The sequence below is a fragment of the Lepidochelys kempii genome, chromosome 5, assembly GCF_965140285.1.
Source record: "Lepidochelys kempii isolate rLepKem1 chromosome 5, rLepKem1.hap1, whole genome shotgun sequence".
Lineage (NCBI taxonomy): Eukaryota > Metazoa > Chordata > Testudines > Cheloniidae > Lepidochelys > Lepidochelys kempii.
The window spans coordinates 35326990-35353921 of record NC_136384.1 but is presented as its reverse complement, the minus strand read 5'-3'; the positions used below and the strand labels follow the sequence as shown (position 1 = coordinate 35353921).

The window sequence follows — 26932 nt, the reverse complement described above, 5'->3', positions numbered from 1 at the left end:
TTTATGTAGTCTGTTGTAAAACTAGGCAACTAGATGAGTTGATGTACCCCCTGGAACACTTCTGCATACCCCTAGTTGAGAACCACTGAGCTACAAGACCTTGAGGCCTAGGGCCATGCAAACAGGCCCTTACAGGATCCTTTAGGAGTAGGTCACTTCAGACAGCCAGTTCCAATAATCTGAGCCAGGGCTGTCCCTAGCTATTTTGGTGCCTACGCAGTCTTTCTCCTCCCCCTCCCCCCCCTGCAGGGGGGGGCTGTGTGGGGCCCCAGGCCTCCGCAGGCAGGGTGAGGGGGGCTGGCCACTTCCTGCAGGAAGTGACGTGACCCGGCCCCAGCCTGCTCTGCTCCACTCCCCTGGCTCCCTTGGGAGCCAGGGGAGTGGAGCAGGCTGGGGCTGGGTTACTCCACTTCCTGCAGGAAGTTGCCAGCCCCCTCCCCTGCTGAGGCCTGGGTCCCCACACAGCCCCCACCTGTGGAGGCCTGGGGCCGCAGGCTGCTCTGCTCCCCTGGCTCCCAGGCTTGGGGGGGAGGAGGGATCCGCCCCTCAGCACTTGCTGGCAGCGTGGCTGGGAGCTAGGGGAGTGGAACAGGCTGTGGCTGGGTCATTCCACTTACCATGCCATGAGTGCAGGGTTGGGCCTGGCTGCAATCTTCAGGGGAGTGGGGGCAGGGCTGGGGCAGAGCAGGGGTGGGAAGAGGCGGGACTGGGTCAGCAGTGGCGGGGGCTGGAACAGCATGCAGCTGTGCAGGGCACCAGGAAATTTGGTGCCCCAAATTTCCTGGTGCCCTACGCAGCTGCATGCTTTGCGTATGGGTAAGGATGGCCCTGATCTGAGCAGCTTATGTCCATGAGGTGCCTGCTATCATGTATCCAAGTAAGAGGAGCCTTTGACACACCCATCCCTCATGTAAAGATTTATAGTTCTGCAAATGATGTCTGGCTCCATATTATTATCTAATAAATGTCTTGATGTCTGTCAGTATTCTTGTAACTTCTAGTAATAGAACAAATACACAGTAAAACAGCATTGCTGATGGCTTTCAAAATCATTTTAAATATTGAAAGGTAACATTAATAAGTTTCTTGTTTGTAAACAGTGGAAGTGTGAAGCATTTTTGAACAGTTAAGTATTTCAAAAGTGACAACTCTTTGTGGTGTGGTTGTTTCTCCTTTTTTTTCCCTCTTCTCTTCTCCTTTGGATTTGGGCCAGTGGGCCTATTAAAGGTCTTGTAGTAGTTTAAATTTCTCCTTTGATTTGAAGGCACATAGAATGACCTGTTTAAAATATGTAAAGTTTGGGTGGTCGTGTAGCTTTTTGTCTGCTGCTTTTAAATTAAGATTTAGAGACCAGTTTTGCCAAGTCAAATAAGTGGCATGTTGTCTGTCTAAAGGGCATGTACTACCTTTGTTCCTTTGCCAACTTTAACATGCTAGGTATGAAGCTTAATGGTACATGTGGTAAGAGAGAACTTACTCGAAGCACCTAAAGGGAACTTTCTGAAAATAATCCTCTGACTCCACTCTCTTTTTTTTTTTTTTTCCCAGCGAACTGTTGAAGTGCATGCTTTGGAGGCCTCTTTGTCAAGATTTGTGGGGAGATGCCTTCCTAGGCAAAGGCTCGTTACTCTGTATTGTGGAACACTAAAAGTACATTGCATTTCTGCAAAATTAGTATAAAATAGAACAGGTTTTCACACTTACTTACACACATGCCTACTTTTTTTTATTGTAAAACTGATTAACTTTCAAATAAAATCTAGCTGTCGCCCCACTACTTGGAAAAGACGTAATAGCAATGTGCTGCAGTGAAGCCTCTTACTATCTAAATTTTCATTATATTGGCAGAACGTGCCATTGCCAGTGTACACACTTTGTCTATCAATATTTTTATAGCTAGTTTAAACATGTTTAATACTGTATCCTTTATCTTTTTGTGAACGAACAAACTTGGTAACATGCAGAAGGTCAAGTATTAGTTCAAATAGCAATATTCTGTTAGGGACTTACAGTACACACACACCGTCCTGTCCCGCAGGAAAACTTTTGTAAAAGAGTAACGAGCTTTCATATCTTACAGAACTTTGGTTGTGTGTCACATTCTTCCCCCCTCTTCTCCCCCCCGCACAGTTCACTATCTCCTGGGAAGCTTTCTGGGCAATGCTAGCGAGTTTCATAACCTAACAATTTGAGCACATATCTCAAAACAATCATCAAATAGCCTCCATTACGTTTCAGATGAGAATGCTTTATCGAAGTGTTTGAACTGTTGCACTTGTTAGCTGTTTTCTCAGAATGGGAAATCATGCCTTTATTATGCTCTGCCTAATGCAAGTTAGATACTATAATATATTATCTGAAGTGCACATGACTCAATTGTTTTGATTAAAGGGTGATTAGAATTTGTAAGAGGTAATTAAGATTAGAGAAATAGTGTTTGGGTGGGTTGGCTTTTTTTAATGTGCTTTACAATTGACAGTGGCTGGAGCAATGAGGGTAGTTTGTAGTACTAAATCTTGTAAATACCATGATTATACCTTTTTTGCTTGAAGGTCAGGTATTACGGAGATGTATTCTCTCCATAGTTAAGGTTGCAGCCCATTTCCATTATAGATGTAACTGAGGAAGAGAACTTAAATACCTTTTTCAAAGTTTACGTATCTGTTGACTTATATGACACGTTGGCATTGCAATATTGATCAGCTCAAAGGTTCACCTGATTAATAATATTGATCAGCTCAAAGGTCCACCTGATTAATTATATTGGCTCCAACAATGGCCAGAGCCTGATGAAGGTGTTCGGAAACATTATAGTGCACATATTAGGAAGAAGTTTGCGTAACTTGTCAGTTATTTTCTGCCTTGAAGCTTGAGGATTAATACCAGTCTACACTGATGATCTCATCTGTATCTAGGTATCTGCGGCCTCGTTACATTGTGATAATGAATTCAGTAGCCTAATATATTATGCACTTAGTTTTGTTTTTATCAGGCCATGTCTACGCTACAAAATTGTCGACCTAACTTACATCTGCCAACAACCACCACAGTTATTAAATTGCTTGTGTGCACACTTGGCTCCTTGTGTCAGCGATGAGTGTCCTCATAAGGAGTGCATGCATAGATTGTGTTGTCAGTGTGGGGGGTTGTGGGGAGGCTCCTGAAAGGCAGTAACAGTAGATGTATGCAATGCAACATCTACACAGATGCTGCGTTGACCTAATACATTGACTGACTGATGGTATGCTGCTTGGGGAGGTGGTGTTACTAAATCGGCATAGAGAGGCACTTACCTCGGTGGGAGCCAAATTTAAGTGAATGAAGATACTTCCATAGGTAGGTCAACGCAAGATAGGTGGACATAAGCTAACTGTTTAGTATAGACCACGCCTTAGGTCTGGTCTACACTGGGGGCAGGAGGGATCGATCTAAGTTAATCAACTTCAGCTACGTGAATAACATAGCTGAAGTCGATGTACTTAGATCTACTCACCATGGTGTCTTCACTGCAGTGAGTCAACTGCTGATGCTCCCCCGTCGACTCCGCCTGCACCTCTCACTCCGGTGGAGTACAGGAGTAAATGGGAGAACACTCGGGAGTCTGTTTATCACATCTGATCCGGCCGGTAGTATAGACATACCCTGAGTCTTTTAAATATTTCCCTCCTTTGACTGCCTTTCTATGTCCCTTTTTTTCTTTGCTCTATGGGAGAGGTAAATTGGCACTCCCATTTACTTCTTTAAACATTAAGTACTTTATATACCTGTCATAGTCCCCTTATTTCTTCTTGCTAAACAAGACTGGGTCTTCAGTCTCCCTTTGTATGGCAGTTCACCTCTCCCCCCGCCTTACCTCTAGTAATTTGCATCACTACAATTTAAGACTAGCACAGAGACAATAATGTGTTACAAGATTAAATAATTTTGCCACCTCACTGCTTACTTCACCCTAGCCCTCCCTCCCCCACTGTATGGAGTATTGGGGCACCTTACCCTTTTAACTTATTTTGTAATAATGAAAATTTACCGCATATTCTTAGTCTATCTTTGACTCTGCTAGTTATGTTAGGCTTCTCAAAGGGTGGAGGAAGTCTCGGTACAAATTCTTCAATTCTATTTTCATTCCTAACACTTGCTCTAACTAAATCTTATTTAAGTAGGTTTCTCTTTTATCCAGCAACATGTATTTTAAAACAGGGCTTTTAGTCAGTGAAAGGATTCTGTACATGCAGTAGGCTAGGAAAGTTTGAAGGGGATGTGTTCACAGTAGCTGAACACAACTTTCTGTAGTTTCTGGTGGAGAATGCACTTAGGTTTTGTCAAAGGAATATTTTTTTTAATTTAAATTTTCATAATGGGGAATCTTCTCAAAGACTGGAGAGAGTCCATATGTACTCTTATGAGTGATTTTTATTCTTTGTTTTAATTAGTAGGTACAGTATATGTTGGCTGCTTCACAGTACTTCTGATTCTCATATCCACTATAATACTTCATTCAGTTCTCGGCACCTAAGATGATTGATACCATAGTGATCGGTTTGTGGTACAAGAACCTGAATAGAATGACCAGGTTGGATTCAATAGAGTGAAAGGAAATCAGGAAGAGCAAGACCCAAAAATACACGTAATTTATCTCCCTGCTTCTCCTACCTCAGGAACCTTCAGGGAGACTTTTAAAATATCAAGTAAAGCTTGGTAATAACCAAAAGAAGGTGAAATCATATAGCAGCTTGATTCCGGTCTATTGTACATTCTTGGATGGCTCTTCCAATGGAAGTGGTGGGAGCCCCATCCATAGACAGAGTGCTTTGTTGAAATTGTTCTTAAAGCTGATAGCATACACTGCAGGGAACATATGTAGTATAACGACAGGAGGATGGATTAATGTCCTAGACTCTTCCCTTTCTAAATTTGTATAAATCAAAAAATGAGTTACTTGATCACTAAATTCAAGTGGAATGAGCGGAACATCTTAAAATTCATAAATATGAAATACTGACTTGCATACTGCAAGCTGGTATAGTGTGAAGGGGTCTGAGGCAGTCCTGTTCTATAAAATGCTTTGGGGTACACACCTTTCACGCACTTGAGTTCTTTATTGTTGCTACACATAGTGTATGTAATGGGAGGCAAAGAAATCCATGTTTCTTTCTAGCTTACAGCTGCACATCAGAAGCAAGAGTGAATTCCCAGTATAGTCCTGTTTCATTGTTTGTTTACAAACCAATTTTTCTTAAAAGGAACATATGGGGGAGCTCTTTCTTTGTTGTGTATTACTTTACTTATGGGATTAGGTTGTTCTCTTCCTGCATTTCCAACTGTTCTTGCCTCGGCATCTCTTTCAGATCCTAGCTGTAGGCTTGCCACTATAGTGAGAGAGGTGTTTGGTGACACTGCAGTCTACTCAGCATGCCACAATTTCCAGATTTTTGGTCTGTAGGACTTGAGGGTTTATGAAGCACTGCAAAACATCCAACTTTGCATGTTGAGGTAATGTCACTTCAGTAGAGCTTCTGTGATGAGTGTAGTTACAAGCAGAACATAGGGTTTGGGCTGAGGCTGAAGACTAAGCAGAAACTAGAGATCGAGAGATGTGGGAATGTCCAGGGCGTAACATGTACAGCAGTAGCTGGCATAGATTTTAAATCTTGGAACAAAGTGACATTAGGCCTGATCAGCACTAAAGTAAAAGCTGGACATGCTCGTGGAAGTGTAAGGTGGATTGTGGGGGACTGGGAGGAGGATGAAATGACCTGTTGGAAGCAAAACATTTTAAATTATAAATCGTCTTTACTCACATTGCAGACCAAAAGCAAAGCAGCAGCATTGCGAGGTGTGAATATCTCATTTTGATACCCTAGTTTAGTAAAACTACTTACAGGTCACTGATGGCAATCTAGATGACTGGCCAGAGATTCTCTGAAAGGAAAGAAGATTTTTATTGAGGAGCAGGGGGGATTGGGGATGGAGGAGAGGGGAACAAGTGAGTAAAATCTACAGCGTTTAGCTAGGAGCAGGAGAAAGTGGAGGATAAACAAATGGACACAATGGACACTTCCTCCTTCTGCTCCTCCTTATTGACAAATGTTCCATACCTCATCACTCATCTTAGGGCATGGCTACACTTGGGAGTTAGAGCTCATTAAAGCAGCCCAATGCGCTCTAACTCACGATGCGTCCACACTGGCAAGGCACGTACAGCGCTCTGACTCTGCGGCTAGAGCGCTCCTGATACTCCACCTCAGCGAGTGGAATAATAATAATAAAGAGTTGGACACGATACTTGGGGGTGACCCCACCTTCACTTAGAGTACCACCCTGGACACTCCAGAGCACAATCCAACAAGGCAAGAGAAGCAGGAGCAAAGTGAGACCGAGAGTGCTGAGGAGGAGGAAGACACCCTGGCATCCCTAGATGCATGCAGCCAGGAGCTGCTCTCAAGCTAGGAGGAAGGTAGCCAGTCATGGCAGGCGGTGCTTGGGGAAGGACAAACTCCGGAGGAGGCTCCCGGTAAGCGGCTTTTATTTTGGGAAGGAAGTTATTAGGTGTGGACTCTTGGGGCAAGGAGGGTTAGGGCTGCATGCATGCCTAGATGCAGAATAGGGCATTGATGTGCTCTCTCACACGGCAGTAATCGGCCTCAGTGATCTCTTCAAAGGTCTCATCCATAACTTGGGCACTGCGCTTGCGCAAGTTTTGTGGGAGTGTCACTGTAGTCCTTGTCCCAGTCAGGCTAACATGTCCATGCCACTGTGCCGTGAGGGGTGGGGGGACCATTGCTGCACCACCATGGACACTTCAGAGCACACAGGCAAGCTGCATATGGGCCAGGGCGGAAGCCGCATTGTAGTAGACCACCATCCCTTGCTTTCCAAGTCACCCTCAGCAGTGAGATCTTCCAGGACAATCTCCTGTGGGAAAACGTTGGGACAGTGTTCAGTATAGGGGCCCCCTGCAGCTGTTGGTTCTCCCAAAGGCACAGAAACCCAGAGGACAGTACAGCCATGAAAGAATCAGTCCCCCTTGACCCTGTGCTTACTCACCATTTTGGGGCTCCTGGGGGTTATGTGCGCTCGCTTTGTGATGGGCAAATTATGCTATTGCGTAGACTGTACTTGCCTTCCTTAAGTACAGGGGAATCCATTGCTCTGTCTGGTGTGAACAATGCTACCTCCGTTAAGTGTTGCATTTGGCCTTTACAGATGCAACCTTGAGATCTTGGCCGTCTGTGTTATCACCGGCCGAGAAGCTGCAAAGAATCAGGAAGAGGCCACGTAGAAGCAGAGACGACATGGTGCATGAAGTCATGCAGCACTCCCTTCATGAAAATCAAAAAGTGCCAGAGTGGCAGGAGAGTGAAAGGAGGGTCTGCCAGCACAATGCGGATCGCTGGCACCAAAGTACAGAGCAGCTGATAAGCATCATGGATTACCAGATGGACTCGATCCAGACATTACTGGTGGCTTTCAGCCTCAAATTGCTCCCTCATCCTTGCAACCCTGCGCTGGGCCCCTCTAATAGCCCTACTCTCTGGCTGTTCAGATTCAGCCTCCAGGTGTTGAGCCTCCAAGTTCCATGCCTGAGTGAATCTTTCACCCTTCCCTTCACAAATGTTATAGAGGGTACAGCACGCGGATATAACAGCAGGAATGCTGTTATTGGCCAGGTCCAGCTTCCCATTCAGAGAGCGCCAGCGGCCCTTTAATTGGCCAAAAGCACACTCCACAGTCATTCTGCAGCAGCACAGCCTATTGTTGAACCGCTCCTTGCTGCTGTCAAGGCTCCCTGTGTTGTGTTTCATGAGCCACGGCATTGAAGGGTAAGCGGGGTCTCCAAGGCTCACAATGAGCATTTTGACTTCCCCTATGGCGATCTTCTGGTCTGGGGGAAAAATTCCTGCTTGCAGCTTCCTGAACAGGCCAGTGTTCTGAAAGATACATGCGTCATGCACCTTTCCAGGCCAGCCTGCGTTGATGTTAATGAAACGCCCACAGTGATCCACAAGCACCTGGAGAGCCATAGAGAAATACCCTTTTTGATTAATGTACTCAGAGGCTAGGTGGGCTAGTGCCAGAATTGGAATATGCGTGCCAGCTATCGCCCCTTTGCAATTAGGGAAATCAGTTTGTGCAAAGCCAGCCACAATGTCACGCATATTACCCAGAGTCACGGTTCTTCTGAGCAGGATGCGATTAATGGCCCTGCAGACTTGCATCAACACGATCCCAACGGTCGACTTCTCCACTCCAAACTGGTTAGCGACCGATGGGTAACTCTCTGGAGTTGCCAGCTTCCAGATTGCAGTAGCCACCCGCTTCTCCACCATCAGGGCAGCTCTCAATCTTGTGTCCTTGTGCCGAAGGGTGGGGCGAGCTCCTCACACAGTCCCATGAAAGTGGCTTCTCTCATCCGAAAGTTCTGCAGCCACTGCTCATCATCCCAGACTTGCATGACAATGTGATCCCACCACTCAGTGCTTGTTTCCCGAGCCCAAAAGCGCCGTTCCATGGTGGTGAGCATGTCCGTGAATCCCACAAGCAATCTCGTGTGGTATGTGTTAGTCACGTCAATATCGTCGGAGTCTTCACTGTCACTTTGGATCTTAAGGAGTAACTTGTCTGCCAAATGTGACATGCTGACGAGTCTCGCCAGCATATTCCTCAGCAGTTCGGGCTCCATTCCCGCAGACCAAAAGGGAAGACAGAGCGTGCAATACAAAACATGTTGAAAGATGGCGCCAATTGTGGATGGAAGCAGAGGGATTGCTGGGATGCGAACCAATGCATCATGGGGCTTTGGAACAGGACCCAGAATGCCCCGCATCCCCTGTCCCCTTCCCACAAGCCACAGCACCAGGATGGGAAGAGGTGCTCTGTGGGATAGCTGCCCACAATGCACTGCTCCCAAAGCCACTGCAAGTGCCGCAAATGTGGACACGCCAGTGCACTTGCAGCTGTCAGTATGGACAGACTGCAGCGCTTTCCCTACTGCGCTCTACGAAGGCTGGTTTAACTCAAAGCGCTCTCTACATTTGCAAGTGTAGCAATTCCCTTAGCCAAGTCCATATGCCTTCTGTACCCAGTATTCCTCCTTACTGTACTACTAAGAAAGAACCTGAAGCTAACTGCCTAGTTAAATTTTTTTCCACTCCTTGCTCTTAGATTCTTAAATGACAAAATAATAAACAATAATAAAACCTTAAGTAATGAAAAAATCCATGTTTTGACAAGAAGTGTTAACTTTAAATAACCTCAACTTTGTACTGGAAAGCCCCTTTGAAATACCCAGGATGGCTTTCTTCTTAGGACCAGAAGAAGCGAAATTATGTTGACCAAGTGAATATGAATGCTAACATAACTTTCAAAAAGTGAGAAGGTATGAACAGGAAAAGATTATGATTTGGTTAAACTTGTCAAAACTAGTAGTAAAAACATTTTTTCATCCACGGCTCTCTGAGCGCTACACAAACATGGGTACACAATGGATGTGCTTGCGGACCTGGCAAGCATAAATAAAGAACCTTCAAAGGTAAAAAATTGGATTTGTGCCTGGAGTGTTTCCTTTGGTTTATGTATGAAAGGCATTTGTGGGTTTCTAAAAATCTTTCTGCTTAATGTTTATATTAAATATTCAGATCTTCTTCTCCAGTCTAAGACCAGACTCATAAAATTATGACATTGGAGAAAGGGGACAAAAGATGAGTAGTTGAGAAGGAACATGATTCATAGGCCTTGTCTGTGGCTCAAATCAGGAAATTGCCATTATTGGTTACCAGCTGGTGCAAACCATAGTGCAGATCTGTAAAGTTGCTGGTCGGAGTCAGTCACCCATAGTATGTGGTGGTGTTTTTGGTCATCTCCCTCCCACCCCCCCATCTATAGAGGGGTTTACACCACTACAACTGTGGGCCTGTAGGTAGCACACTTTAAAACTCTAGTGTAGTTGTGGCAAGTTGTGCTTTTACGCTGTTAGCTGGATCAAGGTGAATTCTACAACATGCCCTGTCTATGTTGTCATTTAAAATTACACTTGTTAAAATGTTGACCAACACTTCTTTAAAGTACACCTTTTTTCAAGTTAAATGGATGTCAGTGATTGACATCCGCAAAACCAGAAGAGAACATTATTACAGAATACAGAATTAACATTCGTGTGTGTGTGAGAGAGAATGTATCAGGTCTTTATAGTGGATGTATAAAGAATCTTCAGTTTGTGCCCTCTTTAATTCTTTTACAAGTTACTTTTCTGGTATCCCGTTTGGATAGCAATTTCTCTTGCTCCTTGAAAATAGGTAGTCAAAAACTCTTACACACCAAACTTTTTTTTCTTTTAAAAATCCTCCTTAGCTGATTATATCTTCTAAGTAGCCTAGCACCTACTGATCCTGGCTGCAAGCAGTCTGTCACTGAGTATCTCGTGATGACCTGAAGAAGAGCAGCAGCTGCTGCTGACAAGCACACATTGCCCTGTTGCTATATTGGGTACATGCTTCAGACTTTGGGCCTGGCAGTGGGTTCAAGCCAAAGACTTCTGCCTGCCAGACTCAATACTGATCAGGCTTATGTCTTCTAATCTCTTACGCTGGACCCTGACTCCTGACAAATCTGACGGAAGCCTCTGGTTTAGTACCTTGAGAGCTGTGAGAGGCCTTTGTAGTAAAGTGCATTGGCCTCCCAAAAACACAGTAAGGCTGTGGAGTACAGAAGGCCATGTTCAGGACTGTTTTTCTTTTTAAAATCTTCAAGCGCTATGAGTAACCGTGTTGGTTCACTATAGACATCACCTTGCAGCTATTCATGCTTTGAGTAGCCCCTTTGGTTGCTGTTGCCTTGGCACATTGAGTTGGAAAGCTAAACAATTTGATAATTTAGCTGCCTATTTTTATATAGTGTGTTACTCAGCTATGGAGCTAATTTGCCTTTCAAATTCTGCCTCCTCTCTGCACAAGAGTTCCTCATTAGACATGAACTGGGCTCTTAAGTTTATGCAGGTTAGAGAAGGGCTTTGAGCTTAGTAAAACTTGTTTTACTGTAGAGAGGCAGGTCATGAGAACTTTCCGGACTTGCAGAACATGTCTGCACTAGAAAAGCTTTGCAAAAAGGTCCCCCAGCCACTGCCACCAGTTCAGCTGTATGGGTGGTAGCACCAACTGCAGACAAGGCTCTGGCAGCTACTGGTCTTTCCCATTCACTCAGTTAATCCTGTTGCAGCTGAACAAGTGTTAGGCCTGGTTCTGAGCTCTGCTTCTGAAATTTTCTAGTTTAGACACAGCCTTACATGCTGGGAGTAATAGAGGCCTTGTGCTTAAGGTACTCGAGAGAGAAACTGATTTATATATTATAGGTATTCACTTTTTACCTCTGCCACAGGCTTAGTGTGTGTTAGTGGGCAAGTTACTTAAACTCTCTGCCTCAGTTCCCCATCTGTAAAATGCCTCTAACTCAGAGTAGTGTTCACCAGATGCGTGGATTGTACAGTAGTGTGTGGGGTGTGGGGGAGGCACTTGTACATAGATCATGAAGACGGAAACCCGTCCTGCAAATGAACCTCTTATTTGCTTAATGGCTGATCCTGCCTTTTGTCCTTGGAGGCAGATTTTTGGCTAACCCCTACAAGCTACTATTTAAACCCAATCCTTGCTTATAGTTGTGTTTTTGACCTCTTCTAGTCCCCCTCCCCCATATGGGTAAAAACCCAAGTTGTTGTTATTCGTCTATCTTCAGTTCTTTTCTTCCCCTTGCCTTTGATATTTTTCCCCCTGGTCCTCTTTGACTTTGGAAGTAATTTTAATCGAGAAGAAAGTAGATAAACAGAGAGGCAAGTTGTAAGAACTTCTATTTTACCTTAGTTTTAAGTCTTCCCTATTCTACTAACTGTAGTGTCCAGTATATGACTTTCTCCACTTATGATGTGACCCACACATGGCTAAATAGTACCCCAACATCAGCACTGACAACATTTTGAAGTATTTTTGCTTTGTTTCCACCAGCACTGCTGGAAAGAGACCCAGACCAGTTTTCATATGAAAAGACTCCTTCAATCTTCTGGACTATATAATGGAATGACTCTTGTGATTGCTATAGTCCAGATGTAGCACTGTCAGCATTACAACCTTGATCAGGTTATTTTCTAGACAGCAAAGGAGCTTTAAGAATCTTCCCAGGTGGAGACATGGAAGAGCAGCTGTGTGAAGTTTATAATGTCTATAAGGGTGGTGATCTTTTCTCGCTCCATTTAATAAGCACAAAAGGACATTTTGGTACTTTGACTACTTACTTCCATGTGCACTCATATTTTGAAGAAGCGTTGCTCCCTGAGAACACATTCAGTATCTTGACAAATATCCTCTGTGGTACAGGAGAGGAAGGCTATTCTTAGTTTTTGATTTGATAACTGAGTTTGACCTGTGGTGTGCTTTCCACAGGAGACTTTCCCAATAATTATCGAGAGTGCTGATTTGTGACTGGATTGATTACCTGTAGGTGCATTCACGTTTTCTGCCATTGCATGGTGGGTATATTTGAAGTAGATTGGCACTGTACGTTTAGTAATTCAACATCTCATACTTTTTTTTAAGACTTCCCCCAGATGGCTTCTCGTGTGCATTAGATAAGATTGTTTGAGCATTTAGTAGTAATGTGACATCTGAGCAATCACAGAGAGAGCTTGTATTCCCCTAACACTGTAATAGTGAATACATGCTTACCACAGAAAGTGAGTATTCATTGCTGTAATGATGAAGGCTTGTGGTGCTCCAACTTATTTGCCCTTTCCTACTAATTCCAATTTATGCTTGGATGGGTCTAGGTCTGCAGCACTGGGCTCCTCTGGGGAGAGGCAAGAGCACATTAGCGTGCAGCTCGGAGCTGCCTGGGGAAGAGGCGGCACAGCTTGGGAAGCAGCACAGGAAAGGTTTTTAGGGAGCCACTCAGAGCCCCAGTTCCCACAGTGCAGAGAGCCAGGGGCCTGAGCAGGCTGGGCAGCTCCCACCAGCTTCCGATCCACCGCCTCCTGGCAGGAGATAAGTTTTCAAACTGGGGGGCTTGCCACCCCATTTCCCCCCCCCGTCTCCCCCCGCTCCGCAGCTGTGTGCCCTGGGTTGCTGCCCCGCTCGCCCCACCCTGTTTACGTCCTGGAAATTATGGTGATGGAGTATAATCAAGTCATGAAAAACTGATACCAGTAGCATAAAACCATCTTGATAAGGAAGTATCTTTGTTTTGGTTAGTGTGACACTAAAGGGTAGAGAACTAACCAGAGGCAAATTCATAAAGCTAGGGCATCTAACTTACAAGTACAATTTAATTACCCTTCTGCTGACTGTACGTCTCATCCAGAAACTAGACCTTTTATTCAGAGCATTCCTAGAATGTGTCTCCTTTTGCTGGAACTTGTTAAAGGCAGGAAACAGTCCACGGCAACTCTTTCTTTACTTTTAATCTTCCTGTATCCTGGGGAAATTAGTTGTCTTGCAATAGATCATTGTATCTTTTTTTGGTAGACATCGCTATAAGTATATTTTAAAACTAAAAAGTAAAGTTGAAGTTTTCAAAATAAAATAGAACTGTGTAAATATTTGAACTTCCACCAAAAATGCAACAATTTTAAGGTGGGATGAACCTAAAACTCCCTACCCATTGAGACAAAAATCAGTTTTCTTATCTGACTGTTTTGAGATTGGTGCACTCAAGCTTGCATTTTTGGTTTCTACTGGGTGAGGTTGTACAACACTAAACATGACAAAATGTGGGAAGGCTATGGGACTGTACAGTGTACCAGTTGAGCCATTTTAACCATTCGACCATGAGACGGAGGTAGTGGTGGTTAACTTTATTCAACTTAATTTTCCATACTGGGTGAACATCTAAGGGGAGGAAGAATACATTGGTCCCTGTCTTCAAGCATAAAGGACATATGCAAGAAAGTAGTGGTTACTAACACATTAAATTCAATGTCACATGAAGAAATGGCTGGAAAGAATTGAGAAAAAGCTTTGAGAGGAGCTGAAGTATCAAATAAGTGACAACCAATTGGGATTTCTGCCAGGAAGGCCACCCATGGATTAGTGTTTGCAGTCTCAATATTGCAAGAGAGTACAAGGAGAATTGAAAGGAATTGCACTTAGTGTTTGTGGATTGAGAGAGACCTTATGACAGGTTTGGGGTCGGGAAGGAATTTTCCTCCAGGGCAGATTGGAAGAGGCCCTGGAGGTTTTTTGCCTTCCTCTGTAGCATGGGGCACAGGTCACTTGCTGGAGGATTCTCTGCTCCTTGAAGTCTTTAAACCATGATTTGAGGACTTCAATAGCTCAGACATAGGTGAGAGGTTTTTCGCAGGAGTGGGTGGATGAGATTCTGTAGCCTGCGTTGTGCGGGAGGTCAGACTAGATGATCATAATAGTCCCTTCTGACCTTAATATCTATGAATCTAGGCTTCCTAAGAAATTGTTATGGTGGTGCCTGTGGTGCAGTCTGCCTGAGACGTGTTCAGGCAATTATGGACATATGTGAGGGTAGCACAATAGTAGTGAGAAACAGCTGTGGCTACAGTGAAGCCTGTGAAGACTGATCCTTTACGTAGACCTACCCTAATTTGTGAAATAATGTCTGTTTACGGGACTTATTCCTTCACCCACTTACTTCCCTGGTCCTTCTCACATGAACGGAGAGCAACAATACCCGAAGTCCAAACAATTCGATGTTTATTGGGGTGAACTTCCAGCAAGCATGATTCCAGTTTCCTTCCTTAGTGTCCCCCTTCCCAGCTCTGACACCACAGAGCCTTGCACCTGTGTCCCTATTCCCATTCCTGCCCTTAGCCAAACATGATTCCAATTTTCCCACCCCCATTCCCTGTTCCCATTTCCCCCTTTAGCAGAACATAATTCCCATTTTCCCTCCCACACCCACACACACTTCCTGATTGTCTGCAGACTATATAGTAAAACTTGAGTTCTGCTTTGCTATACCTTAACCAATCATTTTCCTGAAATTTAACTAACCAATCCTAGGTTTCAGAGTAGCAGCCGTGTTAATCTGTTTTTGCAAAAAGAAAAGGAGTACTTGTGGCATCTTAGAGACTAACCAATTTCTTTTGAGCATAAGCTTTCGTGAGCTACAGCTCAAGCTTATGCTCAAATAAATTGATTAGTCTCTAAGGTGCCACAAGTACTCCTTTTCTTTTTGCGAACAGGGAAATGGGGACTACAGTGATAGAACAAAGACAGAAATGAGGATTTCACATCCCAGCTATTGATAAGTGAGTTCTTGCCAGACAGGATGCTAACAAACTAAGTTTCCTTTTACGTTTTCCAGGCACTTCCCTTTCTCTGGAGGTGATAGGCATTATCAGGACAGGATTGTATTCTTAACAGCCCAATAGCAGCTTCTTTCAATGTGACTAGTTTGGAATGTGAGGATGTGACCGTTCGCTTCTCAGTTTATGGCTGCCTCTGCTGCGTAGCCAAAGGCCTTAGCCTAAGAACAGGGCCTCAGACTGTCACAGTAAGAGAAGGCTCTTACACTGGCAGACAGTGATTTTGATTGTTTTTTATACCTCTATAACTAGTTAAGTGATAAGAATACACCTAAATTCTTAGAGTATAGGCCTTTACAGACAGGCCTGAATATCTATATCCTAACAATGCCTACCATAACACAGGTTTGAGTTGCAGCTGTGTTAGTCTGTTTTTGCAAAAAGAAAAGGAGTACTTGTGGCACCTTAGAGACTAACCAATTTATTTGAGCATAAGCTTTCGTGAGCTATAGCTCACTTCATCGGATGCATTCAGTGGAAAATACCTTACCCACCTTGTATCTCTAACTTTGCTGTCTAGTTTGCATAGCATATTCTTATCAGAAAACTCCTGTTGACTCCCTCTATTTACATAAAGTGCTCTCCATGAGGCTCCTAATATCCATATGCCCATCATGGCTCAACAGTGAACTGAGGTATTGAAATTGTGGTACAGATTTTAACACTATACCATCTAGTTTTACTTGTTCCTCATTGTCCCTCTCAATGAAGTATTGCATATATTCAGTTGGTCAGCTGATTTGTAAGTCATTCTAATGTAGACCTCCATAGCTCTAGGTCCCTTTCCAGTTATTTTCACAGCACAACAATGTCATCAGCAAAAAACATGCTCCACGGAGCCTGTCCCCCAAAATTAAAAAGCATGCTCCATGGAGCCTGTCCCCCAAACTTCAATGAGCACACTGCTGCGGCCCAGCTCAGATGTGTGCTAAAGGCCGCCTGCGTGGTTGGGGCCTGGCGTTCAGGGTTGGGGTCCGGGCTGCCACTGTGGCACAGGAAAGACATTGTGGGCCGCATATGCAGCTTACAATGATAAATAAGTTTGAGAACCACTGTGCTAAACAATCTGCTCGCTGTGACACTGTGTAAGTTTCCCAGAGTTGAAGAAGAGTTCTGTAGAGACTGTGTAAGCTCAAAAGCTTGTCTCTCACCAATGAAAGTTGGTCCAATAAAAGATGTTGCCTCACCCACCTTGTATCCATATCCTGAAACTGACACTGCTGCAACACTGCAAAAAGAGCAAAGTACAAGATGATTAGACCTGCCATAACGTGTGGGTTGGAATGCTGGCCAATGAGGAAGAGAGAACAACTACTTCATGTTGCCACAATGAGTGCTTAGGTGGATGCTGGGTAAGACCAGCTGTTCAGCTGGGCAATTAAATGGTATGAGCAATGATGCTGATACTCCCTCAGTTTTTCTGTGATGGGGGAGGGGTGTAGTATGTGAGATGATGAGATATGGTGGCCAGAGAGGATAGAGACCACAAGGACGGTGTAGGAAAAAAGTGGTTTGAGATGCTGAAGGAGGAAATGAAGAAGGCTGGTGTCCTCTTGGAAGCCACACTTGACAATATGTGGAGATGAACAAGAGCCACCAACTCTGATTTGATGTGACAAGGCAAAGAAGATTTGGATGAGTTTCTGCCTGGGTTTTCTCAGTGTCTGGAAGAATTGCTTATTAAAAATTAAATAACCTTCAGATACTGACAACTCTTGTTCCTTAGAACTCTTGTCTGGAACAGATTACTCCGTAGTTCATCTAACTTGGGTGTCATAGCACTCCACTCATTGTAGGCTTTGATACCACACAATACCACATGTGGTGGTTTGGTGCTTCATGTTTTCTCTATGGTGGCTTTTATGCCAAAGGATTTTGACGGTCTCAAAATGTTTATATAAACAGGAATTATTTCATTTGCCACTGCAGTGCAACTACTTCTGGGTTGAAATAGCTGCTGTTTGAGAGACAGCCATGCTGTGTTGTCTTTCCGGGACAAAAAGTGAATAGTGTATCAAATTACAGCTACATGGGAAATCTTAATCAGACACCACTCTCCTTGAAAAAGTGCCATAACCCATTCATTGTCCCCAGATAATAGTCAGGGGTAGGGCTTTCCCTCTCAGCTGAAAGGCAGCACCTTCAGTAGTGTACTCCTAACACCCCCATAACCATTTACTGAAAGGACAGAATACTAATTAAAGGTCCTCAATGGAGAATTGACCAGGCTTTGTACCACCTAAGGTTGATATATGTGCCTCCCATGATGGTATGGCTTCAGACAATTAAAATTAAAGTACTCTTACCATGACTAGGACAAAAATACACTAACACTTAATATATTAACTTACAGGACCTAGTCTTCATTATCTGCTTTTTATTTTAATAGCACCCAAAAGTGTGCTTACATCTCCTAATATGGATAAGCTTACAAAGAAAGGGCCATATCCTGGAGATACTTATGTACTTGAATAAATAGACATGTACAAATCTTAAGGGATTGTTGGTGTGAATAAAATAACTTTCATGCATATTCTATGTATGATCAGAGTGTAATTGCAGATAAGATATGAGAGGAGGGAGGCGTCAGGGAAAAGAGAAACATCCAGTAAGACTGTCTGGGTCCACAGTTACTAGTGCACAGCATGATGAAGCAAAAAAAAAAAAAAAGGGGGGCACACAATGAATAATTGCCTACAAGAAACTTGCCTTGGCAAACTGGGCTCTTGAGGAGGGAGTATAGCTTTGGAGAATGCCTCAAGGAGGATGTTCATGCATAGGCCGTGACAATGAAAAGAATGAAAATGACTCTGGGAGAAGTGGCCAAATGGTGCATTCTGGCTGCCCTTCTAGATGGGATGTAGAGCATGTGGGTGGGCATACAGAAAGATCAAAGCGCATCTGTATAGAGATTTTGTTTCACAGGGACCCAAAAATGGTGACACAAAGTTTGGCTGTAGACGATGGATCGTGTGGTGTGGTCAGGGTGAAAGCTGGAGGCATGTAGGTAGGAATAGCGGTCAGTAGGTTTCCGGTATAGGGTGGTGTATGTGACCATAGTTTATTAGCACTGTAGTGTCCAGGAAGTGGATCTCTTGTGTGGACTGGACCAGGCTGAGGTTGATGGTGGGATTCCTCAAGGGCTTCTTTTCCATGGGTCCAGATGATGATGATGTCATCAATATAGCGCAAGTAGAGCAGGGGCGTGAGGGGACGAGAGCTGAGGAAGCGTTGTTCTAAGTCAGCCATAAAAATGTTGGCATACTGTGGGGCCATGCGGGTACCCACAGCAGTGCCGCTGATCTGAAGGTATACATTGTTCCCAAATGTAAAATAGTTATGGGTAAGGACAAGTCACAAAGTTCAGCCACCAGGTTGGCTGTGACATTATCGGGGATAGTGTTCTTGACGGCTTGTAGTCCATCTTTGTGTGGAATGTTGGTGTAGAGGGCTTCTACATCCATAGCGGCCAGGATGGTGTTATCAGGAAGATCACCGATGGATTGTAGTTTCCTCGAAGTCAGTGGTGTCTCGAAGGTAGCTGGGAGTGCTGGTAGCATAGGGCCTGAAGAGGGAGTCTACATACAATCCAGACAATCCTGCTGTCAGGGTGCCAATGCCTGAGATGATGGGGCCCCCAGGATTTCCAGGTTTATGGAGCTTGGGTAGTAGACAGAATATCCCAGGTCGGGGTTCCAGGGGTGTGTCTGTGCGGATTTGATCTTGTGCTTTTTCAGGGAGTTTCTTGAGCAAATGCTGTAATTTCTTTTGGTAAGTCTCAGTGGGATCAGAGGATAATGACTTGTAGAAAGTGGTGTTGGAGAGCTGCCGAGTAGCCTCTTGTTCATATTCCGACCTATTCATGATGACAACAGCACCTCCTTTGTCAGCCTTTTTGATTATGATGTCAGAATTGTTCCTGAGGCTGTGGATGGCATTGTGTTCCACATGGCTGAGGTTGTGGGGCAAGTGATGCTGCTTTTCCACAATTTCCACAGACTGGGAGTGGCTAAGTCATTATTCAAGGTAACCTATTTCCCCTTGTTTTTTCCTACCCCCACCCCCCAACGTTCTTGTTAAACCCTGGATTTGTGCTGGAGATGGCCCACCTTGATTATCATACACATTTTCAGGAGAGTGATCACTTTAGATAAGCTATTACCAGCAGGAGAGTGGGGTGGGAGGAGGTATTTTTTCATGCTTTGTGTGTATATAAAAAGATCTTCTACACTTTCCACAGTATGCATCCGATGAAGTGAGCTGTAGCTCATGAAAGCTTATGCTCAAATTGGTTAGTCTCTAAGGTGCCACAAGTACTCCTTTTCTTTTTGCGCATACAGACTAACACGGCTGTTACTCTGAAACATGTTAATAGCTGTATTTGTCCCAGGAGATGAGACAAAGTTGATGATGATGTCTTTTACTGAATCAACTTGCATTGGTGGAATGGACAAATTTTTGAGCTCTTTCTCAGGTCTGGAGAAAGTAACTAGAACCTCTAACTGCATGCTCATCCTGTTAAGTCTTACACCTGTGCTCTGTTACATTTTAACCTGTGCTGTACCTTCTCTTAGGGTTTTGCACACTTGTCACTTTCAGCTGTTAGTCACTAACAAAAACAATGAGTTCAACATGGCTCATGGCCCATAAGTAAGTTAGTTTTTTGTGAAGGGTGGTGCATGGTGGAAAGTTCAAGGCAATAGTGATAGAAAAATCTGACCTGAGATCGCTGAGTGGTGGTGGTTATGTATAGCAGTAGGTGCATATGATCTAAGCTTTTACCTTTTGGAAGGCCTGGTTTGAAATATTAACCAATAGCTGATGCTTCAAAGACCAGCCTTTCACCCTGGCAATACAGCTAGCCAAATGTACAATTCTGTATGCAGGCCTGGAGATTAAGTTTTCCCCTGTGATCTCGAGGTTTATATCTTGAATTATGTAGAGGAGACCAAAAATAAATCTGCCTATAAGCAACCTGACTTATACCTTTTTCTTTAGCTAATGAGATTGCTACTCTACTGCATCCTCATCAGTTTTTGTTTAGAGCAGCAAAGAGCGGGGGGTGGTCCCTAGGTTGCATCCATACACTTGCTGTGCTGGTGATCTAGGCGATCCCAGGATAGCTGTTGGTTATAGACAAGAAAATATCTATCCTTCTAAAATGCAGCTCTTCACTAAATCTCTGGGATGCATAGAGAAGACTAAATGGCAGTTATTTCTCTTTTGGTATATATTCTTAACTTAGACTTCAGGTTTGATCTAATTAGGGGTAAAGGGGCAGTGGGGGGGAGGGAAGAGCATGGTTTTGAATAATAATGATGTAGTTAGTGGGGAGGCAGGAGGCTTGGTCTTTGACCATGTTGGCTTACAGTTACGACTTGAGTGCTTGATTTAGTATTTGTCTCAATGCCATTATTTGCTTGAATCTTGTGGGTGTTTCCTGTTGGCTGGAGTACTGATAAGAAGCTCAGTGTTGTACAGAACATGCACTAGACAAGGTCCCATAGCTTTGTTAGGATGCTTGGATACCACTGTGATAAGCACAGAACTACTTAGCTAGGTAGATGGAAGGACATTATTTTAGACAGACCTCTTTAAAGCGATACTTTTTTTAGCATCAATGTTCAGGAATATGTTCATTATCCGTATCCTTCCTTGTGTTTTTTTTTTTGGGCTTGTCTGTTCTCATAAGCAGCACTTTCCTCTGTAACCTGCATGAGGGACTGTAGTTTGTTTCAGTGAGCAAAATTCTTAAATCAATATATTGGCCACCAAAAACAAATATTCTTTACTATGAACTTAATGACTTCTCTATTGGGCCTCTCTAGCACAAAGTAAAAGGGGGGGAGGAGGAGGCTTCCAAGCCACATAACGTTGCTCTCTTTCAATTTTCTGTTCTCATTGTCTTCTTTTCCCATTCCTCTTCTACCCCTCCTATGCCTACCTGCTGGTGATGTCAGGTTCCTCCTTCTGAGGCCTTACAGAGGGATTGGAGGTTCCTTCCCCCTCTCACAGAGGAGGGATGGTTCTCTTGGCAGGGGTAGCAAAGTTCTTCCTCCTCTGACTAGAAGATGTCTGACAGAAAATTCCCTCCACTTCTTCATTCCTTCATGGTGAGGGGACTGAAGGGCAGGATTGCTGCTGACGTGATCTGTTGTCTCATGCTAAATCAGAACATCTTTTGTAAGTGCTGCTTGGAGTCTTAGTCACAGCTTGGTACTGAGAAACATCCAAAATGGAGCACGGAATCAAGTGCTCTCATGGCACCAACTGGGGAGTCACTAGGCCTTCACATGGGACTGGGGAAGGGGGAGAATTAACCTCCTTCTATTTTTCATTTGTCCAGTTTTAGTTTCATTTTTAATTTCCATCAACTTAATCTCTTCTCTCTCCCGCCACTCCCAAATTCCAATACATCCAGTTTTGGGGTTTATTTCACTACTTGCTATTTTACATACTGCAAGAAGAAATAGTTTATACCCCTAGACAGCTAAAGAGGGACTAACGTGACTTAGTATTCTTGAGTTTGAGTTTAAGTACTCCTATTCTGAACCTCTGTAGAGCCAGCTGATCAAAGAACTAAACCTAGTAAAAATGCCATCCTGGGTTTTTGATGCGACTGCCTAAGCTTCTGCACACCTCTGACCAGGCAATGTCTGTAGATCATATAGTGATTAAGGTCATTTAAAGGTGTTCTTTAAAAAATGTGGGCGGGGAATAAATGTTGATTCCTGAAGGCTTACAGCACAGACTGTGACCATGTTTGTTCCAGGGCTCTATCCAGTATGCATGAATTGGGGAAAGCATTCTTCCCCCCTCCCCCCCACCCAACTGCTTTACCTCCCCTCAAACTCCCTGCCTTGGTGAAAATGAAATGAAACAAAATTTGCACTCTCTGAAGTTAGGGAGCTGGCCAGAGAATAAAGGGCGAGTTGTGCCTTCCTTAAAAGTAGGATCAGGGCAGAATAGGCACCCTGGACAACTTAAGATATCTCAGAACTGTTTAAAGAGTCCTATTTTTGGAATATTTTATATTAGATACACAGCCAGTGCACACCTGAGGGTGGAAGGAACTTCTGATTATTCAGTTCTTCGCTGCGCTTATGAACATGTACTGTGGCAATCTTCAGCTAAGGGCCTTGAAGCCTAGAAAGCAGCCTGTGGTTAAACCATTTAAAAACAAACAAACCTATAACCTTCTGACTTGCTGCATGTTTGCTCTTTCCTTTTGAGCACTTATTTCTCTCTGATGGAAAATGCTTGCGGATAGTCTTTCTGATTTAAATTTCTGAATTTTCCTGTGTAATATTTTAATTCCTTTTGCTAGCGGGCCTGCCTTTTGCAATTCTCACTGCGAGGCATATCCCCTTCCAGAGAGGAGTTTTCTGTAATGATGAATCCATCCAGTACCCTATCAAAGATGACACCATTTCTTATCCATTGTTAGCAGGAATAATTGTTCCTTTCAATGTAATCGTTGTAAGTTAAACCTATTTTTCTCCATTACATTCAATTTAAGTAGGTGGGAGTGGGGGTGTATGAATGATTTACTACTAGATTAATACATTGGTAAAGCAGTGCATTCTTCTTAAAAACAAGGATAAACCCCACTGTCCTTATTCCAAGTGGAGTTAGAGTAACGTAAGTGGTGTTTGGGTCAGGGTACCTAAAGGAATTTATTAATTGGGGCCAATAAGAAACCTACCAGAGAGCGAACACGTTGGTATGACAGTGACATACATATTTCGATTATAGATGTCTTATTCACATTTCAGGCATTGCAGGACTAATGTCTCCTTTTCATAGTTGCGAATATACATGTTAAACCAGAAAGTAAAATGTACTGCAACCTTGTATGTTATCTGAGAGTGTCTCTAAAATATCAGAGCTTGAGGCAACCGCTTCAATTTAAGTAATAATTTGCCACCCAGTGGTCTGATGCTTCTATATAGAGAAACAAAGCTGTAAATTCTGACTTCTGAAGAGTAAAACACAGTGGCTACCAGTCAGAATTGATTGCAAGCAGTAGCTTGTAGAATAGTTATAACTTAATTTACACCAAATAAGCAGGATGGGTGAATAAGAGTGGGTTCTTCAAGTACTATTACATTGGGTATTTTGTTTTCATCAAGGGTAGAATTTGGCTTGATGTAAAAGACTACCATCAGCATAAATAGTTATAACCCTGGTTATAGTTAACGCTGCCTGCTCTAGAAGCAGTTTAAGGCTTTTAACAGTTTTAAAGCAAGGCTCATGGAACTTCCTTAAATTTTTTGTCCAGCTTAAATGTGGCTGTGTAGTCGCAGCACCAGCTCTGGGAGAGAGCTCTCCCAGTGTTGTAAAAAAACCCACCCTTACGAGGGGAGTAGCTCCCAGTGCTGAGAGCACTATCTACACTGCCACTTTACAGCGCTGAAACTTGCAGCACTCAGGGGTGTGTGTTTTCACACCCCTGAGTGAGAAAGTTGCAGCACTGTAAAGTGGTAGTGTAGACAAGGTCTTAACAATTGACTGAACGAGAAGTAGGACTGAGTGGACTTGTAGGCTCTAACGTAGTACATTGTTTTGTTTTTGAGTGCAGTTATGTAACCAAAAAATCTACATTTCTAAGTTACGCTTTCACGATAAAGAGATTACACTACAGAACTTGTATGAGGTGAATTGAAAAATACTATTTCTTTTATCATTTTTACAGTGCAAATATTTGTAATAAAAATAATATAAAGTGAGCACGGTACACATTGTTCTGTAAAAAGAAAAGGAGTACTTGTGGCACCTTAGAGACTAACCAATTTATTTGAGCATTAGCTTTCGTGAGCTACAGCTCACTTCATCGGATGCATACTGTGGAAAGTGTAGAAGATCTTTTATACACACAAAGCATGAAAAAATACCTCCCCCCACCCCACTCTCCTGCTGGTAATAGCTTATCTAAAGTGATCACATTGTAAGGAGAGTGATCACTTTAGATAAGCAGGAGAGTGGGGTGGGGGGAGGTATTTTTTCATGCTTTGTGTGTATAAAAGATCTTCTACACTTTCCACAGTATGCATCCGATGAAGTGAGCTGTAGCTCACGAAAGCTTATGCTCAAATAAATTTATTAGTCTCTGAGGTGCCACAAGTACTCCTTTTCTTTTTGCGGATACAGACTAACATGGCTGTTACAACACAGAATACAGGTTTCAGAGTAATAGAAATCAATATATTTGAAAATGTAGAAAAACATCCAAAAATATTTAATTTCAACTGGTATTCCATTGTTTAACAGTGCGATTAATCGTGATCAATTTTTTTGAGTTCATCATGTGAGTTAACTGTAATTGATGGACAGCTGTAGCCTTTTGGTCCTTTGTAAAGCACAAGTATGTTCTTGAAATGCTTGAATTAAAAACTGCATATGTCTCAGGGTGCTCTAAATTAAAATCTGAAAGGGTATAGATAAATATAAAGCTTAGAATTGTGAAACTCACTTTTTTTGAGTTGATAAATTGTTAAAGGTAAAAGGGATCATTATGATCGTTTTAGTTTTTTAGTGTACATAAGAGTCCCGCATAAAACTTTACTTTTAGTTGCACCAGCACATTATTTTTTGATAGTGTAAAGATCTCCTCCAATCTTCATCTTTAAGATAAGTGTCAGAGCTGGGACTAGTGGCCAGGTTTTGCCATCTTCCAGTCCAGCACCTTACCACCTGGACCTTTCCTGCTGCTCTAGAAGCACACCTTTTGAGTATGGGACCACACCATGCTTAACTTTAAGCATGTGCATTTGTGGGAGGTTTTGTGTGTGGCGGGGGAGGAGGGGTAGGGTAGGGAGCCCCTTGATGAGAAGGACTTCTGGACACTGATAAAACATCATTTCTGGCAAACTTGTAAAGTAGCAGGTTTTTTCTGATCCACTTTCTAGTGATGTCAGCAGCCATCTTATAAGGGGGTGAACAACTTCCCACCAGATTGGTGTGTGTTTTTTTTTTTTAAACCGGCTTAGCAGGAGGAAGCACTAATGTTATAACCAAATTATGGTGTCTTGGCTTTTTTCTGGTTCTGTTAATTTCTCCTCAGATTGTGTATACCATTTACTAAAGTGGTTCCAGGGCCCTGCTCTGATTTCTCTTTACACTGATGTAGCCCCATTAACTTCAGTGGGTTTCTAGTTCTCAGCAGGATGAGATCAGAATCTCAGCCAGTGTCCACAATAAGATAACCTTTACTTGCTTTCACAAATAGTCACTTTTTGAAAGCCACTGCCACCAGCTGTTCAAGAACTGCTCATTGTAATATAAATCTTCCTCCTCCCCCCCCCCCCATATGCAACTTGTTGGCTGTGTGAGGAGAAACTTTTTGCTAAGAGCTTTCAAAACCCTGGACTAAACTCTGCTCTGTTTAGCTGGTGTAAATCGAAGTAACTCCTTTGATTTTTAATGTCTTTTAGTGGCACAGGGAACAGAATTTGAGCTGCCAGCACAAAGCAAAATGAGTACAGCTTTCATTGAATACAACCTTCATCTTTAATATTTAAGTCGCGTGTGTGTACACGTGTGTGTGTGTACACGTGTGTGTGTTATCCTAACTTAAATAAAAGGGGGTTTTAAACCTATAACTGGAGTGCCTTTGTGTGTTTGTATGTAATAACACCCTGTACTTCGCTCCCTCTTCCCCATGGGCCCTCTGTGCCCCATGCTCACATACTTTCACACAAAGGCCCCTAGTCAGTCACCATCCTTCCAGATAAAGATGGGATCTCTAAGGGTCTGATCCAGCACCAATTTGAGTCTATGGAAAGGTTCCCAACTGACTTCAATGGGCATTTGGACCAGACCCCTAAACAGCACTACTGGGCCTTTCTTTACTGGTTCCCAGAATCAGTCAAATTCTCAAGTACATGTCTGACTTCTAGCATAGAAGTAGTTCCATTTCTGAAGTTAGACGCTTGCTTAAGTACATTGCTGAAGTGGGGCCTGTTCAAGGAAATGCTGCATAGCATTTCCAGCCCAGGACAATCAGACAGCAAGACACACAGTCTGGGAATTGCAATAATGCTTTACTTGTATTATAGCAATTTGAAATACATTTTCTTTTACAGGGTGATACATTACTATTGTAGTAGTAATTGGCTTCTGAAATATTGGGGCTACAATTCACAGATGGTAAAATGTGAGGGAAGAGTCTGTTTTTGAAGGTTTTTTTTGTTCTTGTATTGCCACTTTTAGGTCTCTAATCGAGTGACCAGAGAGATTGAAGTGTTCTCCAACTGGTTTTTGAATGTTATAATTCTTGACATCTGATTTGTGTCAGTTTTATTCTTTTACGTAGAGACTGTCCCTCTGCCATGTCCAGTTGGAGAACACTTCAATCTCCCTGGTCACTCGATTACAGACCTAAAAGTGGCAATACTACAACAAAAAAACCCTTCAAAACCAGACTCCAACAAGAAACTGCTGAATTGGAATTAATTTGCAAACTGGACACCATTAAATTAGGCTTGAATAAAGACTGGAAGTGGATGGGTCATTACACAAAGTAAAACTATTTTCCCATGCAAAATTTTCCCCTACTATTACTCACACCTTCTTGTGAACTGTTGGAAATGGGCCATCCTGATTATCACTACAAAA

General features: G+C 43.1%; 1 protein-coding gene across 5 annotated transcripts in view; it reads left to right on the top strand.

Moving 5' to 3' along the window:
• The window catches only part of PLPP1 (phospholipid phosphatase 1), a 136722-nt gene that overhangs the window by 28523 nt on the left and 81267 nt on the right, over nt 1-26932 (top strand). For 2 of the 5 annotated variants that reach the window (XM_073343943.2, XM_073343942.2), the window contains exon 3: nt 1549-1650. The exons of 2 other annotated variants lie outside the window; for them this stretch is intronic. In XM_073343943.2, coding sequence (XP_073200044.1) covers nt 1549-1650 — 102 coding nt within the window. Of the gene's footprint in view, nt 1-1548; nt 1651-22643; nt 22796-26932 lie in introns of all 5 variants that reach the window. One more of the 5 variants, XM_073343948.2, reaches the window with a different exon arrangement.